Raw genomic sequence first — 17,298 nt, forward strand, 5'->3', positions numbered from 1 at the left:
ACTGACAGAGGAAGCCCTAAGCTTGGCCCCACTAACAGGAAGTTCGTAGAACCCGCAGAGGTGATGAGGGAAGGTGCCCTGTGGAAGGATCACCCGTGGGACAGCACCAAACAGGAGGCAGAGGCAGGAGACGCCATAGTTCAAGGCCGGCCTGGGCTACATATTGAGAGACCGTCTCAAAACAACAAAGCAAAACCCAGGAAAGCTTCGGGGGCCAGCAGAGACAAACAGCTGATGCCACCAGGGAGAGAGGAGAGATGACAGGGACAAATCCCAAATGAGAACCCGGAAGCCTGGCCCTGGTGGCTCATGCCTGTAATCCTAATTCCTTGGGAGGCTGAGATAGGGAGAATCAAAGTTTGAGGACCGTCCAGGCAAATAGTCCTCCAGACTCCGTCTCTAAAATAACCAGCACAAAATGGACCGGAGGTGTGGCTGAAGTGTTCAGAGTACTTGCTTGGCAAGCTCAAAGCCCTGAGTTCAAATCCCAGGCCCACCAAAAACAACAAAAAAAAAGAAAAAGCGAATGAAAACCTGGAGGCTGATGGAAAGGCAGCCACTCAGAGCAGGTGAGACACACAGCTGACTTTTGGAGGCCACTGGGGATCCTGTCCAGCAGGCCCAGAGCACAGACCTCATCCTTCTCATCCATGCCTGGAAGAACGCCTAGGTTTGTCACTTCTGGTGACACAGGCCCTAGGAGCCCTGGACCCTCAGAAGTACTCAGCACCGTGGCTCATTCTTGCTTCCTTACAGAGAAGGGGAGAATTTTTTTCCCAGTGGGAAACCTAGATGTTTTTGGTTTAAGAATTTGACCTTGGGTGAGACCTGGGTTCAAATTCCTACTGTCACTCAGCATGTGAATCTGAAGTAGGGACATAACCCCGATTCCACAGTGCTGAGGTGTGGACAGAACCCAGATTATGGCCACACCGCCGGCAGGGTGACTTTCTGGACACTGAGGTGGCTTATTATGGGCCTGGCACATCTGGGGCCTTGGGGGTCTGAGAAGGGCAAGTCCACGTAAGCTGTGAATAAGTCTGGGCTTTGTGGGCATCTGGAGCCCCTTCCCCAAGGGGGCCTCTCTAGTCACCTGATGCATTTCTGTGCCCTTTCTGAGCTGTCGTAACCCGGGCCACATCTCAACCTCGCCGAGCTACTGAACTCACCTGAAATTAATACCAGAGCCTCAAGGTGCAGGTGACGCTCAAATAACCCAAAGTGCTTACAGGTGTGCGGCACGTCAGTCTTCCACACACCGGTGGAAGACGCACAGGGCCTTGAGAAATGGCGACTCCCAAATTGTGCATCCTGCTACCCGTACCTCACTACGTGTGACTCCGAGTGTGAATGGAGGTGGAGGGGTAGCAGGGCACGTGGCCTTTAACCGTCTGGATTCAGACCAAGGGGCAGGCGTGAGCAAGAGGGCCCTTAGAGACCAGGCTCTGGATGAGGGGGACGGATGGAGAAGATGGAGGCAGAAGGAATTGGGTGCAAGACTCCAACCAGAGAGACAGAGTAACAGCCAGCCAGTGACTGAAGAGAACGAGGAAATGCCTACTGGCCTGAGCCATGGTAGACACTTGCAGGACACAGGGACAGTCAGACTGAGTTGATGACAAAATAAAATAAAATAAATAAAATAAAATAAAATAAATGCTTTGGAGACCTGAGCAGAACGGCTTATCCCTGTATCTTGTCCCTCCTGGAAACAGGCTAGCCCCTGGAGGCTGCAAAGGGCCACCAATTCTTCCCAGCTGACCTCCACACCTCTTAGTCTGTGCTGCTAAAGATTGAGCCTCAGGCCAGGTGCCACGGCTCATGCCTGTAATCCTAGCTACTTGGGAGGCTGAGATTGGGAGGATCAAGCTTGGAGGCCAGACCTGGGAAACAGTTTGGGAGACCCTATCTCCAAAATAACCAGAGCAAAATGGACTGGAGGTGTGGCTCCAGCGGTAAAGCACCTGCTTTGCAAGTGTGAAGCCCTGAGTTCAAACCCCCGTCCCACCAAAAAAAAAAAAAAAGAAAACCAGCCTCACAAGACAGTTCACCCATGGTCCATCCTTGTTATCCTGTCACACTGGGCAGCACAGCCAAGGACAGCCCGCATCTCCTCCACCCTGAACCCCACAGCACCATGTAGGAGGAACCAGTCCACAGAATGTACCACGGAAACACAGTAAAATACAAAAATGTCCTTTAAAAACCCCTAAAACCTGAGATGATGGAAGAGCCTGATTCCTGCGCCCCGTGTGGCAGTGTCCCCAGCACTTGGAGATGACCTGTGTGTCCCGAGGCAGGAAGAGTGTGTGTCTGAGCGTAGCCGGGCCATGCCAGACCATGGGTCTGCCTCAAGTCTGTCCCAGTGGCTGGGCCAGCAGACCCGGTGCTTTGCTGTCCCCTGCAGAAGGCCAAGGTCGCTAGAGGGTGGAGTCCATCAAGGGGTGGCCGTTCTCGGGAAGGATGATTTGAGTGCTGGTGCCTGTCTGGGTGGAGGGTGGGTAGCGGGCAGCCTTGTGCGGGGACCAGCGGAGGCACAGGCAGCAGAGGAGACGGCGGAAGGTACGTCGCATCTCGGCGTCGCGGCAGGAGTACACCACGGCATTCACCAGCGAGTTGGACTCAGCCAAGAGCAGGAAATATTTCTCCACAGCCAGGACATTGCAGGACTTGCAGTCCAGCCCATCCAGCAGCAGTACCACCTGGCCTGGAGTCCAGCAGACCACGAACGCCCCTGCAGGATGGAGGCCGAGGTGAGCAAGGCAAGCTGGCAGGAGACCCCCGGCCCGGCACCCACCGCAACCACACAGCGCGCACAGCACAAGCTGCCAGTGTATACAGAGATATGTATATATATTTTTTTGGTGAGCCTGGGGCTTGAACTCAGGATTTTGTGCTTGCTTGCAAAGCAGACACCCTGCCCCTTGAGCCACATCTCCAGTCCATTTTGCTCTGGTTATTCTGGAGTTGGGGTGGGGAGGAGGCGGGTGTCTCAAGAACTATTTGTTGGGGCTGGCCTTGAACTGTGATCCTCCCTATCTCAGCCTCCTAAGTAGGTAGGCTGACAGGTGTGAGCCACGGGCACCTGGCATAACTGCCAGTCTTGCTGGCTTTGCAGAGCGATGGGCGGAACTGCTGAGAAGGCACACTTTTCCTAACTGGTACAGGGTGGTCAGGGTTCTGGATGTGTCTACGTGGAGATTTGCTCACTGAGGGGAAAGGAGGCCTCCTTTTCTCCCAATGGAGGGAGAAGGATGGATGGGAAGAGTCGATCCTTGCTCTGGGGTGGTAGGGTGTAGCCTCATCCGGGTCCTTCTACATCCGTCCGGTAGCCAGAGTGCTACCTTGCTTCCTGCTAACAACTAAAGGGTTCCCTATGGAACACAGAAGCAAATGTGACACTGTGTTCACCTTTTTTTCTCCTTGCACTCTGGCCCTGGGCCTTTTCCTCTTTGGAGGCTCTGCCCGGTCCTATCTTGGGGTTTCGTTTTCTTTTCCAACATTATGGGAGAATACCTCCCATCCAAGACCTCCCCACTATGAGTCACTTATTAACTCCCAGATTTTTTGTTTTTGGTGGGACTGGGATTTGAACTCAGGGCTTTGCGCTTGCAAAGCAGGCGCTCTACCACTCGGGCCACACCTCCACTCCATTTTGCTCTGCTTATTTTGGAGATGGGAGTCTCATAAACTATTTTCCCAGGCTGACTTGGAACCGCAATCCTTCTGATCGCAGCCTCCCAAGTACCTAGGGTCACAGGCGTGAGCCATTGTTGCCTGGCCATCGTTTCCCGGTCTTAAGATAAGCCAGGGAGGAGATGAGGTCCCTGTGGTCCCCACTCACCCAGGATGATGACGACGGTCTTGACCAGGCTGAGAGTGGTCTCCCGGTAGCGGGGGTGGCAGCTGACATGCTCGGCCATCCGCTGTACCCGTCTTCGCACGTAGAAGAAAATGCGGGTGTAGACAGCTACCATGAGCACAAAGACCAGCAGGCTGGACAGGGCCCACACGGCCAGGTAGGAGCGGCTGAGCAGTGGCGCCATGCGGGAGCAGCGGTCCAGGGCACAGAGACAGTGCCAGAAGTGTGCGGGCAGCAGCCCCAGGCCCAGGGCGGCCACCCACACCACCACGATGAGCGCGACCACCCGGCCGCGGGGCAGGCGGCTGTGCAGCTGCACGGCCATCACACTGCGGTGCCGCTCCACGGCGATGGCCAGCAGGGTGGCCATCGACGCCGTGAGGCTGGTGTCCAGCAGGCCCTGGCGCAGGAACCAGCCGTTGAGCGACAGCCGGGCGGTGCGTGGGCCCGTGTGGAACATGAGGAAGAGGTAAGCCACGCCGGCGAAGAGGTCGGCCGCGGCCAGGTTGCCCAGCAGGTAGTAAATGGGCTGGTGGAAACGGCGGTTGGAGGCGATGGCCGCAATCACCAGCAGGTTGGTGAGCAGGACCAGCACGCTGACAGTCAGCCCCAGCGTCACCACCACTACATCTTTGGGACGCCAGTGAGAGCTGAGCTCCTTACCACTGTTGTTGTAGAAAAAGCTGATGGTCTCATTCTGGTAGCACTGGCCCATGGTGACCATCTGGGGGACACACACACACACACACACAGGCACACAGACAGAGATGTCTATCAGCGTGGTGGCCCTTGTTGCAAAAGGACACACAGGCAGCCGCCAGGGCTGAGCATCAGGACAGGAAGAGCTGGGGACAGACTTAGCAGCCCGGGCACCTCTGGCTGTGATGGGGACCAGGCTGATGCAGAAGCAGCTGGTGTGTGGGGTGGGCGCTGGAGGCTGGGGAGAGCTGCTGCTTATCCCCTAAGGAAACCTATGAGCCATCTCAGATCAATGGCTGTTTCTTTTTTTTTTTCCTTTCTAAACTCAAGGAATCCAAGCGCAATGTCACCTACCATCCTAGCCCACGTGCCACCCATCTGCGACCTGGTTGGGCACCTGAGTTGGTGGAGGAGGGCAGGACAAAGGGGCGTGAGCTGCGGGACCATTTGGAGGGCGGGTCACTCGTCGGGTGGGGTGGGGTGGCAGGGAAGGAACCGGGCGTGTGCGCGCCACGGTGAGGTCACCGGCGGGGACCCCCGCGCGGTGCTAAGGTGACCCGGCCGATCCGAACTCACAGGCGGCCCCACAAGCAGGGCGGCAGGAAAGCAGGCGGGACATCGGGCGGCTCGGGGGTCCTCCGGGACAATAGAAGGCCGCGACTGGCCGGGGGTGGGGGGGGACGGGGGACAGGAGGGGGCGTGCCCCGCCCTCCCGCGCACCCGCACCCGCCTTACCTGCGCCGCCCGCCCGTCAAGCCGCCCGCGGGGCCGGCGCGCGATCCATGGCCCCGGCGACTGCACCGCGGCGGGAAGCCAGCAGCGTCCGGCGGTGCTGAGCGCCCAAGCCCCGCCCCACCCGCAGCCAGGCCACGCCCCCACCACCTGGGGGAGGGGGATTCCCGCCCCTCCCCCGCCACCTGGGGAAGCCCCGCCTCCGCCGCCTCGGAAGTGGGGTCGTCCGGAACAGCAGCCCCCGCCCCTCTTTCCTCTGCGCCTCGCGGGCCTTTTGGGTCGCCCCTCTCCATTTCCGGTGTGGGGCTCCCCCCTCCTCCGTCCCCCCACCCCCCACAGTCCCTGCACACCTCACGTGCCCGCAGTCTCGGGTCTTTAGGGTGGAATCGGCCACCCGGGGACTCTGGTGGGCCCACGTGCGGGGCGGTGGGCTCAGGGTCCGCGCCCCACCCCCTACCCGCCCTCCCCCTGGCGTCCAATCAGCCGCCGATTTACAGGCCACGCCCTGATCTGACTTGGCTCCCACCGGCCCCGACCCCCCGCCAAGCTTTTGCTGCTCCACTTTGCGACAACACCTGCCCCCCTTCCTCCGCCGCAGCCCTCGGGGACCTTTGGGTGCAGGGGAGGGGAGGTGGGGGGCAGTCATGTTTCTGACAGTCTCTCCCACTTTGCCTTGCGGCCTCCTTCCCGGCTCCCACGCCCAGCAGCACACAGTCCCATTGTCCCGGTTATCTGCGCCTGGTTATATTGGCTGTATTTGTTTGATTATGCAGGACGGAGTCAGGGACACGGAGCTCTGGGAGGGCCGGTGACTCAGCCTGGTGTCCCGGGCCCAGCCCTAAGTGCTGGCAGAGAGGGCCTGGGTTTCCCTGGCTTGGTAAAATGAAGACAAAGAGTATACTGCTCTTGCTGGTGTCTCTTCCCTGTCATCCTCCCTTGGGAAAGTCCGACAGCTAGGAGACACACACACACACATATATATATATATATATACATGACACATTTAGGGACCACCAGACCCCAGGCACCACCAGGATGTGGAATGTGGTCTGCCCCCCCCAATCCACACGGCTGGTCGGTCCGTGGATGCAGACAAGGAGGCAGGTGGGGGTGGGGGAGTGAGCACAGCCAAAGACCTGTTTCTTGACCCAACCCTGAGTGGTGACCCTGAGTGGTGACCGCTGAACCTGAGTGGTCCTGATGCTTGCAACCCCCTGTTGTCTGTAGGGAGCTGGATTTTGGGACATTACCCCCAAAAGTGTTTTAGGCCTTCTGCAGGCATGTAGTCTTTTACAGGAACTCTTTGGACACCCCCCCCCCACACACACACAGGCACGCACACATGCACACGCACACACGCAACCAGTCCCACTGAACTTCTGGCCTGATGGTGGCCACCAGGTAGGAGGAGGTGGGTCGCCCCTTAGGGTGGTGGGGTGGTCAGAGATGGTCTTCAGCTTCTTCAGACTGGGGGTCAGGGCAGCAGGTGGCCCTGGGCACAGCCTCGCTGTCCAGCTTAGAAAGGAGCCGGGCGGTCTCCTGCGTGATCTCAAAGTGCTTGGGGAGTGGGGTACGGCGCAGGGGGCTGCCTTCTGAGGAGGCTGCAGCAGGGCTGGGCGCTCGCCCCCTCAAGCTCCCTCTGTGTGCTGGGGTTACTGGGGTGACCGGGGCTTCCTCGCACAGCTTGGAGGCCACCATGGCCAAGCCGGATAGCTGGTGGGTGACGGGCCTCACGCCCCCACGGGGATACTTCACTGGCTGGCGACTGAAGTGGCCACGGGGCTGTGTTCCCAGTGGTGAGTCCTCAGGGCCTTGGCTGGACACTGTGGGGTAGAAGGGTCAGTGCTAAGCAACCCCACGTCCTCTGGATGTTTCCCCAGGAGCTGTAACTCAGCAGAGCCACCCCAGGACACGGGCAGCCCCAGAACTCCTGAGTTACTCCGCACACTCACCTTTCCCTCCCTGGTCTTGGGAGTCTTCGGTCACTTCCTCTCTTTGGTCATCCTGCAGGGAGAAATCCGAGAATGGGACTCCCAACAATAAGTTTTTTGAGACTGTTGGAGAGCCACAGGCTTTTTGGGCGTACAAAAGTTCCTTCGCAGTTTGGTATTTGGGGACAGATTGTGACCTTACAAGTGTTCCTCACTGATCAGCTGCCCTTAATCCTGTGAGCTCTCCGCTGAGCAGAGAGCCAGCAGAGGGAGACCCAGCCATCAGGAGCAGGCGATGCCTTCTGGGTACCAGTCTGCGACCATGCTCTGTGCTCTGCACTTTTACCCATCTCGTGTCCGCTTTTTAGTCTCTCCGCTTATTCTCTCTGTTCTGTCCTTAGCTAATTAATAATGGCAGCTCGAGTTCTTTCCAGGGGTCCATCCAACCCTGTCCTGAGCACTTTACGACTCATTCCGGTGCTTGAGACCCAGGGCTCCCAGGCTGCTGAGCAGGGGGTCCTTGCTCTCAGGAATGGTGAGGGCAGCAGCATTCCCGGGACAGAGGTCCCTCTCCCCACTCCATGCCCAAGCCTCGGGCAAGGATCCTTCTGGCTGCCCAGAGTGGCCTTTTTCTGGTTCAGGCAGCTCTGGCTTTCACGGATAGTAATGTGCCTCTCAGGGCTGTGCAAAGATGACAGGTGACGGGAAGCCCCGACAGCCCCTCCCACAGTAGGTGTGCGTTTACTGGTGGTCCATGGTCTGTGCAGAGTAAGCGCTCAGTGGTGGCCCACATGTGATTAGTAGGTACACAGTCCACAGGAGCTGGCAGAGCCATCCGGACCTACCTTTCCTTCCTTCCTTCTGTCCCTCCTTCCAACCATCTTCCCTCCTCCTTTCCAACCCTTCCAACCCTTCCAGCTTTTCCTTCCTTCCATTCCTCCTCCCTTCCCTCCCTCCTTCCAATTCTTCTTTCCTCCTTTCCAATCCTTCCTTCCTTCCCTCCTTCTCGCCTTCCCTTCTTTCTTTCCTTTCCCTCCTCTTCCCTTCTCTTCCTTCCCCTTGCCGGGGACAGAACCTAGGGCCTTGGTGCATGCTCCACCTATGGCTAACCGCTGAGCTACACCCCAGCCGCAGGCCAAACGCTCTTGGGCTTCACTTCCACCCGCTTTCCCCTCCCTCATTCACTGCAGTGCAGGACTGCAGTTCTGAACACACCAGGCCTGCTCTACCTCAGGGCCTTTGCACTGGCTGAGCACTGGATTTACACATAGCTTGCTCCATCCTCACTGTCTTCCAGACTTTGCTTAAATCCACCTGTTCCCTAAGACCTGCCCCTATTGTCCTATTACTGCTACAAACTTCTCTCACCTCACCCATCCTCACTCACTATTTCTTGCGTTACACTGTCATCTTGCTACGTCCTGTGTAACTGACTTGTATCACATTGTTTTTGCTCGTCTTTCGCCAGGAGAATGCAGACACCAAAAGCATTTAACTAGGTCGCTCACTGAGGTATCTATCTGAAAAGGCTAGAAGGATGCTGGGCACACAGTAGGTGTTTAATAGATATTCTGTTGCACAGCAGGGCCGTCCCCGCTGCTAACCCATTGTCACCCACCCCTTCCTTCCTAACCCACTTCATTCCTTCCAGAATGAGCACAGGTTAAAGGAGGAAGGAAGGAAAGAGAGAGTGAAGGTAGGGCATGGTGGTACAGGCCTGTAATCCCAGCACTCGGGAAGGCTGAGGTAGGAGGATTGAGAGTTTGAGGCCAGCACGGGCAACATAGCAAGTTTGAGGCCACCGTGAAAAAAAAGAACAGAAAAAGTGGACTGGACACAGAAAAAGTGTGACTGAAGTGAAAGAGCACCTGCTTTGCAAGCTCTAAGCCCTGAGTTCAAACCTCAGTGTTGCACAAAAAGCCAAAACAACAAAAAAAACAACAACAAAAAAAAGCAAAAGCAAGATTGAGAGAGTTAAAGGTCAGCAGGTCCCTACCTCGGTGGGCGTGGCCTCGGGATGCTTCTCCAGGGCGCTGTGGGACTTGGGGTCTGGGCTGGGCTCCCCGGCTACGGCTGGGGACTGTGGTTCTTGGACCAGGATCAGAGGTGGAGGCTGGGGGCTGGCTGTGAGGGGCCCAGGGACCGGGCTGGGGTCTTGGGGCAGGGGCTCGGTGGTCAGGGGGAGCTCGTCCATCCCGAAGATCCGCTCGTAGTGCACGATGAGGAACTCAACAAGTTGAGCCTGGTGTCCGGAGTCCAGCAGGCAGGTGACAGGGCTGGCACCGCCTGCCCTCGGACCATCCGGCGGCCGCAGCAACGTCGGCCCAAATACAATTCCCAAGTTGTTGGGAGACATCTTGTTTTCCTCAAACTGTGCGGCCACCCTGAGGATGGGGGTGACAACAGGGGTCAGGTGTGAGGTTCAAGGTCACCGGTCAAAGGTTCCAGCCTAGCGGGAACTTGCCCCTGTCACAGGGACGTGGTCATCCCCGTCACTGGTGAGACAGACCAGCAGCCCCATGACCGGAGCTGGGAGTCAGGTGTCAATACCGGGGTTAAGGCTCAGAGCTCAGGAAATGTCAAAGGTCAGAGGTCGGGGGTCAGCCACAGGAAGGGGGGGGGTCACATTTTGAGTGCACACCTGAACAGATGGGCCACCAGGTGCCGCAGGGTGTTGTAGTTAGAGTCGGGCAGGTGTACCAAGAGGGTCTTCAGCGAGCGGATAACCTCAGGGCTGGGGCTGGGGGTCCCGGGGTCGTCCCCAGGGTCTGCATGCAGGGTCTTAGCCAGAGAGATGAAGGCGTCGTAGAAGTGGAAGGGGACCACGGGGTCGGTGAGCTGGGGGTGGAATGGGCGGTGGGGGGCATGAGTGTGGGTGGGCCGCTGAGGGGCCTCGGCTCGAGCCGGCCTGGCCCACCACCCGCTAAGCCCCCTGGGCACCCACCTCCTGCAGGAACCGTTTGAGGACACTTGTGACATCGTGAGGTGAGTTTCCAGAAAGCTCCACCAAAGCACGGCCATTTTCGAAGGCCTGGCACAGCCGCTCCACACGGACCCGGGACCCGCTCACCCGGTAGATGCCCTGTGCAGAAAACGGGAAAGGGACACCCGGCTTGTGATGTGGCCATCGATGGTGTCAGGTCACTTGTGGGGATGGGCAAGTGATCAAGGATCAAGGTGGCACCTGCACACCCAGGGCCCGGTGTTCGATCTCGGCCGTGCACTTGGTGACCACGAAGGGGACCTCCTCGGGGAAGTCCCTGGGGAGCTGGAGGAAGTCCACACCAAAGAGGGGCGTCCGGGCTGGGAGCCGCCGGTGTCCACAGAGGATCAGCAGAGTCTCAAGGCAGCGCTTGTGGCAGGTCAGGAGGCACTGAGGAAAGGTCACAGGATCGGAAGATCGCTGGGGATCAGCAGGGGACTGAAAAGGTCCTGAGTATCCTCACAGAATGGGGACACAGAGGAGCTCATCAGATTAGGGAGGGTCCCAGGGACTGGAAGGTGGTGGGGCTCTCAGGTCAGAGAAGTCACCGGGGTCAGCAGAGGTCACTAGGTCGTCCGCCCAGGCCACACCTCCTCACACTCTGTCCCGCTGACCATGAAGGTTTCACACTCTCGGCACTTGGCTGGGCCCCGTAGCCGTCGCAGCCGGTGGGTCTGAGCCGCGGTGGACAGCGTCCACTTCCGGAAGGGGCTTCCCAGCCCGTTCTCCAGCCCATCTCCCAGGTCTGCAGGGAGACAGGGTCAGGGTGCCGGGTCCTGCCCCCCAACCCCACCCCTCAGCACCACACCCTCTCCTCAGCCTCACCAGGATCTCGCTCCTCGAAGTCATCTGAGGACTCCGTGCCTATGGATGAGGCCTTCACCAGATGCCGTGTTGCAGGGCCTGGGGTCAGAGGATCACAGGGGTCATGGGGAGATTCCAGGATTAAAGAGACCCAGAATCCACCCTTGGGGAGGGTCAGAGGTCAGAGGTTAAGGGTTGGAAACGCATCCATCAAGACAATGGGTCAGCGATTGAGGAAACAGGTCGGGGTGGAGGATAGGTCAGAGGTCAAAGGGTAGGTTAGCAATGGAGGGGCAAAGGAGGGGGGGTTGGGTCAAGGTCAGGACTTGTCCTCACCTGGGCTGGAAGTGGGAGAGTCCAGGGATCGAGACTCACTGCCGCCGCCCACGCTGTCCACATCACTGCCTGGAGTGGGGCCTGGAGTCCCTGGGTGGGGACAGGTTGGTAAGATGACCTGAGTCCTGACACCAGTCCCACTCGCCCTGGCCACACTTACCCTGGCAGCCTAAACTGGTGTCCTCCCAAGAGCCCGGCTCTGCTGAACTCTCGTCCAGCCTCGGAGGCAGAGGCCCAGAGAGCTTCTTTCTGGAGTCCAGAGGGGAGCTGCGAGGAGAGGGCTTTGAGGGGTCCGCCCCCAGGAAACTGGCGCCAGGTGACAGCACCATGTCTAGGTCCCAACTTCAAGGCCTTGTGTGTGCAATGTTGCAAGCCCTGAATCATCTCAGGGCTCTGGTGCACTAGCCCCACAGTCCTGACCCTCCCAGGACTGCAACCTCTAAGAACTGTGAACTCTCCAACCTGGAGTACTCAGCCCTATGGTGCCAACAGCCTGGCACGGCATCTCTGCGCTGGTTCCCAAACCCGCGGCTGGGGCGCACCTGTGCACGGCTGGCGAGAACTCCTGGAAGCAGAAGGCAGGTGGCGGGGGCGGCGGGGCGTCGGGCTGCAGCAGCCGCACGAACTCCTGGTAGCGCTGGCCAGGCTGGAAGGGCGCGCAGCACTCAGCCAGGGCCGCAAAGGCGCGGGGGCCGCGCTCCGCCTGTGCGCCGCGCAGCCCAAACAGGCCCAGGGTCACCTGATGGAGGGAGGTGGAGCCAGGTGTCAGGGATGGGCGGGGCCTGGAACCCTGGGGGAGGAGCCACCAGAGCTGGGGCAGAGCCTGAACGCTTGCTGGGGGGGTCTCAGCAGAGCATGGGGGCGTGGCTGAGAAGGGCGTGGCTGAGAAGGGCGTGGTCGTCGGGGGGGGCGTGGTTATCTACAGTGGCTGGGTGGCATAGGGTTGCTTGCCAGCTTGGACAGGGGCGTGGTCAGGGTTTGGGCTGGGGAAGGAAATGCAGAGTCCTGGCATCCCAAGGTGTGCACAGGATCAGAGGCGAGGGGTACTTAGCAGGTTGCCCAAATGGTGACAGAAGGGTGGACAAGAATAAGGGCCTCACCCGCCTTAGCACTTCGTCCCCTTGCAAGACCAGCTTGCGCACATGCGACACGATCCGCTGCTTGGTGGTCTCCAGGTCCTGCTGCCGTGCATTGGCCTCTCGGACGCAGGCCTGATACAGTGCCTCGGCCTCCTGCGCCTGGGGAAACCGAGGCGTAGGGGGTGTGTGTGGAAGGGGGCAGAGGGTGTGTATGGGGGGTGTCAAATGCTGGGGGACCCCACCTTGGCCTGGGCCTCCTCTCGGGAGCGCCGGCGCCGCTCCTGCTGTTTGCTGGGTCCTGGCGAAGCCTGGGGTGCTGGGTCCTCGGGGGACCCCTGGGAGCGCGCTCGCAGGTCCTCGCTACGTTGCACATACTGGAGCTGGGCCCGACGCAGTGCCTGCACCGCCTCGTTCTGGGGGGCCGTGGGGACGGTCAGCACCCCGATCTCTCAAATGCATTCTTTAGCCTGCCACCCTCCACCCGCTCGGCCTCACCATTCGCTTCTGCTCCTTCAGCCACTGTTCCTTGAACTCCTTCCTCCACTTTTCAATCTCAGTCCGTTTGGCGGCCAGGGGCTGGCAAGGGTGGAAGAAGTGGATGGGCAGCCTTAGGGACACCACACAGGCACGACTCACCTGTCCCTCCACTCCGTGCACCCTTGTCCTCCTCTATCTTCCTCTAGAATCCCTTTTTCTTTTCTTTTTTTTTTTTTGCAGGGCTAAGAATTAAACCCAGGGCTTTTGGTTTGCACACAACCACTGGCCTTGGGCCAATTTTTTTTTTTTGGTGGGGTTCGGGGGTTTGAACTCATGCTAGCCAGGCGCTCTGTCACTCGAGCCACTCTACCAGCCCTGTTTTGTGTTGGGTATTTTTCGAGACTGGACTGGGGTTTGAACTCACGGCCTACACCTTGAGTCAGTCCATCAACCCTTTTGTTGTGATGGTTTTTTCGAGATAGGGTCTCTCGAACTATTTGCCCGGGCTGGCTTTGAACCGTAATCCTTCTAATCTCTGCCTCCTGAGGCATGAGCTAGCAGCACCTGGTGCTTGGCCACTTTTCTGAGTCTGTCTCCTCTCCCCAGGGTCTAGGACCAGTGATCACCTCGTCCTTTCTGCCTGGACCTGGACACACCGAGGTTTTCTCCCTGAGAACACAGCACTCACGTCCCCCCATCCCCCTCCCCAACAAACACCGCACAGTTTTGCAATCACACAGGAAATCCATCTGAATCTCTGCCGGGTGACCTTGGGCAAGTTCCTGAAGGGAACACAAGGACAACAGGATGCCCCGGTCACCATCACGCTCTGCCCCTCACCTGGTAGTAGTCTCTTTTTTGCTGGGCCACCGTGTCCATGGCCAGAGTTCCCAGGCTGAGGTCATGTTCCAGAAACAGGGTGTAGATGTACTGAAGTGGCATATGACTCTGAAGGTGGGGTGTAAGAGGGCTTGTGAAGATTCAGGGGGACAGGGATGGGGTCCTGAGGGGTTTGGGCTCTGGGGAGGTTTAGTCACGGCTACCTGTTGGTGGATGGACACTTTGCCAGCCTCGGCGATTTTCATGATACTTTTGGCAAACTCCACCTCTGGGGAGGGGAGAGGGGAAGACAGAAGGAGTCTGGATGCAGCTGGGGTTTGGGCCCAGCTTGGGGAGTGGGGCGGGGTGGAAGGGGTCCTCACCATAGCTGGCTCTCTTCTCTGTCCAGGCCAGCAGCTCCTTGGCATAGCGGCTCCATGTCTTGGCGTAATCCAAGGCTGCATCCACGCCCCCCTTTGTCCGAATGAGTCGCAAGTCCAGTTCTTCCCCTGGGGCACATGGTTGGACCCCCTGAACTCTGACCCCTGCTTTCCTGTGGAAGCCTTCCCTGAGTCCCCAGACCAGGCCAGTGGTCCCTGTACTGTACCCTCCCAGCTCCCCAAAAAATCCAACTTGGGATTGCTGTCCTGGTTGCAATTTTAACAGTCTCTACCCAGACTGGGGGATCCCTGAGGCCAGGGGCACAGCTATGCTGTATGCACTGCTGTGTCCGCTGCACGGAACAGGATCAGCGATGACGTAATGAAGGAGGGGCTCCCTTCTCTGCTCGCTGTCCTCCCCTCAGAGACCCCCTACCTGTGAGGGGCACAGGAGCCTCCAGGGAGGGGCCGCTCCAACGGCTGCCTTCACTGGTCTGGGGGGAGGGAGACAGAAGTCAGGAGCAAAGCAGGGCAGGGATCCCACCTTCCCCCAACCCCCCCTGCCTCAGTCCCCTCCTCTCTGTCACCTCACTCGCCACAGTGGCTGGGGCAGCCTTGTGAGGCTCCGGGTCTTCTGGAAGTGCAGTGTCTCCAGCCAACATATCGAAGGTCCTGGAAGGGGAGGATGCCCTCTGTATATGGGGGAAGGTGCTGGGGATGCTGGGGCAGATTGGGATACAGTATGGATGCCACCGCTGGGGCATCTCTTGTGTCTGGGAAGGCTGAGAATCTGGGAGGGAACCAGGTGAGCTATTTTCTTTTCGTTTTTTGGGGTACTGGAGGAATTGAACGCAGGGCCTTGTACGTGCTAGGTAGAGGCTCCAGCTCAGAACTACAGCGCCAGTCTCAGGGGAGGTTTGTAATAGGACTTCAGAAAGGTAACTGGGGTTCACAGAGCAGAAGTGTAGTGATCGGAACTATGTTAAGGGGTCACAAGAAGGGTATTGGTGGGGTCTTAGGACCACCACCTGGGGCACACATCTCAGGTTCTCAGCCAAGCGGGTTCAGAGGTTGCAGGTTCCCAGGGAGGCTTCAGAGCACCCAATGGTTAGGTGTTTGGGGGGAATCCTGGGAGGATATGGGTGACCCAGGCTCAGACTCACACGTTCCCTAGGGAGATCTCGAGGTTGTCCAGACTCCAGAAGATGTCACTGTATCTCTTCCTGCTCTCCGGAGCTGGAGGGAGCCCTGTGGGAAGGGAGTGAGTATGAGTGTAACACATGGGCCAACCACTGCCTCCCTCCACCCACGGCTCTGCAATCAGCACCTCAACCAGGGGGTGAGAGAGAGAGAGAGAGAGAGAGAGAGAGAGAGAGAGAGACTGGGTGGAGAGTGGGTGGGGGATGGGACAGTCAGCTTCGGTGAGGCCAACTCAGGTAGTCAGATGGACCCAGACACAGGCAAACACAGACAGCTGCTCCGAGGGGCGGCTGACCCCAGAACCCAGCAACAAACCCAAGGCCTCCCGGATGCAGCTATGCTCTCGTGGAGGAGGGAGCCAGCTTGACAATGGAACCACATGGACCCTAGGCCGGACAGATGGAAATACACGTGGGACACACAGGTCCAGAGCCTGCGGTGTACACACACACACACACACACACACACACACACACACACACACACACAAGGCCAGATCGAAATCACGAGGGACAGAAAGACTGGATGACACTCTACAGACAACAACTGAGACACAAAGACAGCCGGAAGCACAAGTCGGACCTCGCCACATTTCTGCCGCCGCCCCCGCCTCTCCCCGCCGGCGGCCCCAGCCTCGCACTGTCCGGCCCCGGACGCCATGGGGGCGCCCCGAGGGGATCCCACCGCCTTGCCCTGTCCACCCGCGGCCGTGACACCCTGCCCCCATCACAAAAATCAGAAGCAGAAGCGGGCACTTCCCCTTCCTGGGCCCCTTCCCCCAGGCGTCCGGGGTGAGGGCTCGGAAGCGGGGTACGGGGGCGACCAAGGCCGGCGTCCCGCGCTCCCCCCGGATTGGGGGTCCCCGCAGTGTGGGATCCCTGCATCCTTCCCATTCAACGATGGGCTCCCGGCTCTGGGGACCGAGAGTGACAAGCGGGGCTCCTCGATGTAGGAAGTCAGGAAGGGACGGCCATGGCAGGCTTCCCCTGATGCCCGCACCCCAGACCCCGTTACCCGGCTCTGCGGCGTCCATGGCGAGGTCCGGGGGTCGCTCGGCGGGGACCGGGACGCGGATGAAGTCGCGCGCCCGCGGGGACCAGCCCCGATTTCCTGCCGCCGCCGCCGCCGCCCAGCCCCGACCACGCCCCCGCGGCAGAAGCCACGCCCACGGCGACCACGCCCACAGCAGGCCACGCCCCACGGCCACACCCCGCGGCCCGGAAGCCCCGGCTGCGGCTGCCTGAAGCCCGGCCTGGCGGGGCCGCCGCGCTCCGGACCGAGGCATCCGAGGACTTCATCCAGGCCGGGGGGTCCCTTGTGCCGCCCCAAAGCCCACAGAACCCGGTGTCCCTACAGAGTCTGCCGGCCTGGGGTGCCTGCCTGAGAAGCTTCCACACCCTCCGACCCAGTGACCCCCCTGCCCGCCGGCCTCTGCGATCCCGGGATCGACACCGGCCGACCCGGGCCGTGGCGCCCTCTGGTGGAGGGCTGACGTCCCGCAGGACTCCGGCGGAATCAGAGGTCCCTCTTGATGCCAGGGACCCCCCGGAGACCTGAAGAGCTGGACACAGAGACCCCTGTTCTGCGACCTCCAAGGCTCGTCCCTCTGCCAGTGCCCCGCCCCTCCCCAAACCCTGGCCATCTGGCTGCTTTCCGCCTCTTCCCCCTCCTGCCACGAAGCCAAGGGGTGGGCTGTGGACAAGGCAGCGGGGAGGGGGAGGGCACCGAGGTCCCACTGCGCAGGGGGGAGGGAGGGTCCCCACTGTGAGTACCACCACGCCCAGCGCCACGCAAGGTTTGGATGGAAGTTGACTTTAAAGCACACGTGGAACTCAGCACCCCCCAGCTTTTGGCTATTGCCAAGAGACAAGCAATCCCCAGCTGGCTGTGGCTAGCTCTGCTGCCCACGCTGACTTCTTGAGTTGAGTGAGTGTCCTTTGAAGGGAAGGTCACTACCACCCCAGGGACTGAGTCAGGATTCTGGGTCACATTCCAG

At 59.5% G+C, this 17,298-nt stretch overlaps 2 protein-coding genes across 3 annotated transcripts; both read right to left on the reverse strand.

Annotated features, from left to right (window-relative positions):
- Positions 1-2,180: 2,180 nt before the first annotated feature.
- On the reverse strand, positions 2,181-6,059 carry Lpar2 (lysophosphatidic acid receptor 2). 2 transcript variants are annotated; one of them, XM_074053659.1, is made up of 3 exons: positions 5,644-6,059; positions 3,845-4,586; positions 2,181-2,734 (listed from the first exon to the last, which is right to left on the reverse strand). In XM_074053659.1, exons 2-3 carry the CDS (start codon positions 4,584-4,586, stop codon positions 2,421-2,423), a joined length of 1,056 nt encoding a protein of 351 aa, XP_073909760.1. In that variant the 5' UTR covers positions 5,644-6,059; the 3' UTR covers positions 2,181-2,420. The 2 variants fall into 2 exon arrangements, with proteins under 2 accessions (XP_073909760.1, XP_020020567.2); XM_020164978.2 differs by lacking the exon at positions 5,644-6,059 and adding an exon at positions 5,297-5,424.
- A 132-nt stretch (positions 6,060-6,191) lies between these two features.
- Positions 6,192-16,437, reverse strand: Gmip (GEM interacting protein). Its single transcript, XM_020165007.2, has 21 exons — positions 16,317-16,437; positions 15,266-15,350; positions 14,690-14,774; positions 14,539-14,596; positions 14,106-14,231; positions 13,947-14,011; positions 13,744-13,851; positions 12,922-13,002; positions 12,669-12,839; positions 12,448-12,585; positions 11,890-12,086; positions 11,508-11,614; positions 11,348-11,437; positions 11,033-11,110; positions 10,798-10,952; positions 10,409-10,597; positions 10,169-10,306; positions 9,866-10,062; positions 9,221-9,608; positions 7,246-7,297; positions 6,192-7,116 (listed from the first exon to the last, which is right to left on the reverse strand). Exons 1-21 carry the CDS (start codon positions 16,333-16,335, stop codon positions 6,734-6,736), a joined length of 2,910 nt encoding a protein of 969 aa, XP_020020596.1. The 5' UTR covers positions 16,336-16,437; the 3' UTR covers positions 6,192-6,733.
- Positions 16,438-17,298: the final 861 nt, after the last annotated feature.

This window comes from Castor canadensis, chromosome 14 (assembly GCF_047511655.1).
Source record: "Castor canadensis chromosome 14, mCasCan1.hap1v2, whole genome shotgun sequence".
Taxonomy (NCBI): Eukaryota; Metazoa; Chordata; class Mammalia; order Rodentia; family Castoridae; genus Castor; species Castor canadensis.

Coding starts and splice junctions, on each gene's coding strand:
- Lpar2 (XM_074053659.1), bottom strand. CDS start 4,586: ATGGTCACCATGGGCCAGTGCTACCAGAATGAGACCATCAGCTTTTTC. Junction 2,735..3,844: donor GACCGTCGTCATCATCCTGG/GTGAGTGGGGAC, acceptor TCCATCCTGCAG/GGGCGTTCGTGGTCTGCTGG.
- Gmip (XM_020165007.2), bottom strand. Junction 13,003..13,743: donor AAAAAAGAGACTACTACCAG/GTGAGGGGCAGA, acceptor CACCCTTGCCAG/CCCCTGGCCGCCAAACGGAC. Junction 12,087..12,447: donor GGGACGAAGTGCTAAGGCGG/GTGAGGCCCTTA, acceptor TCCCTCCATCAG/GTGACCCTGGGCCTGTTTGG.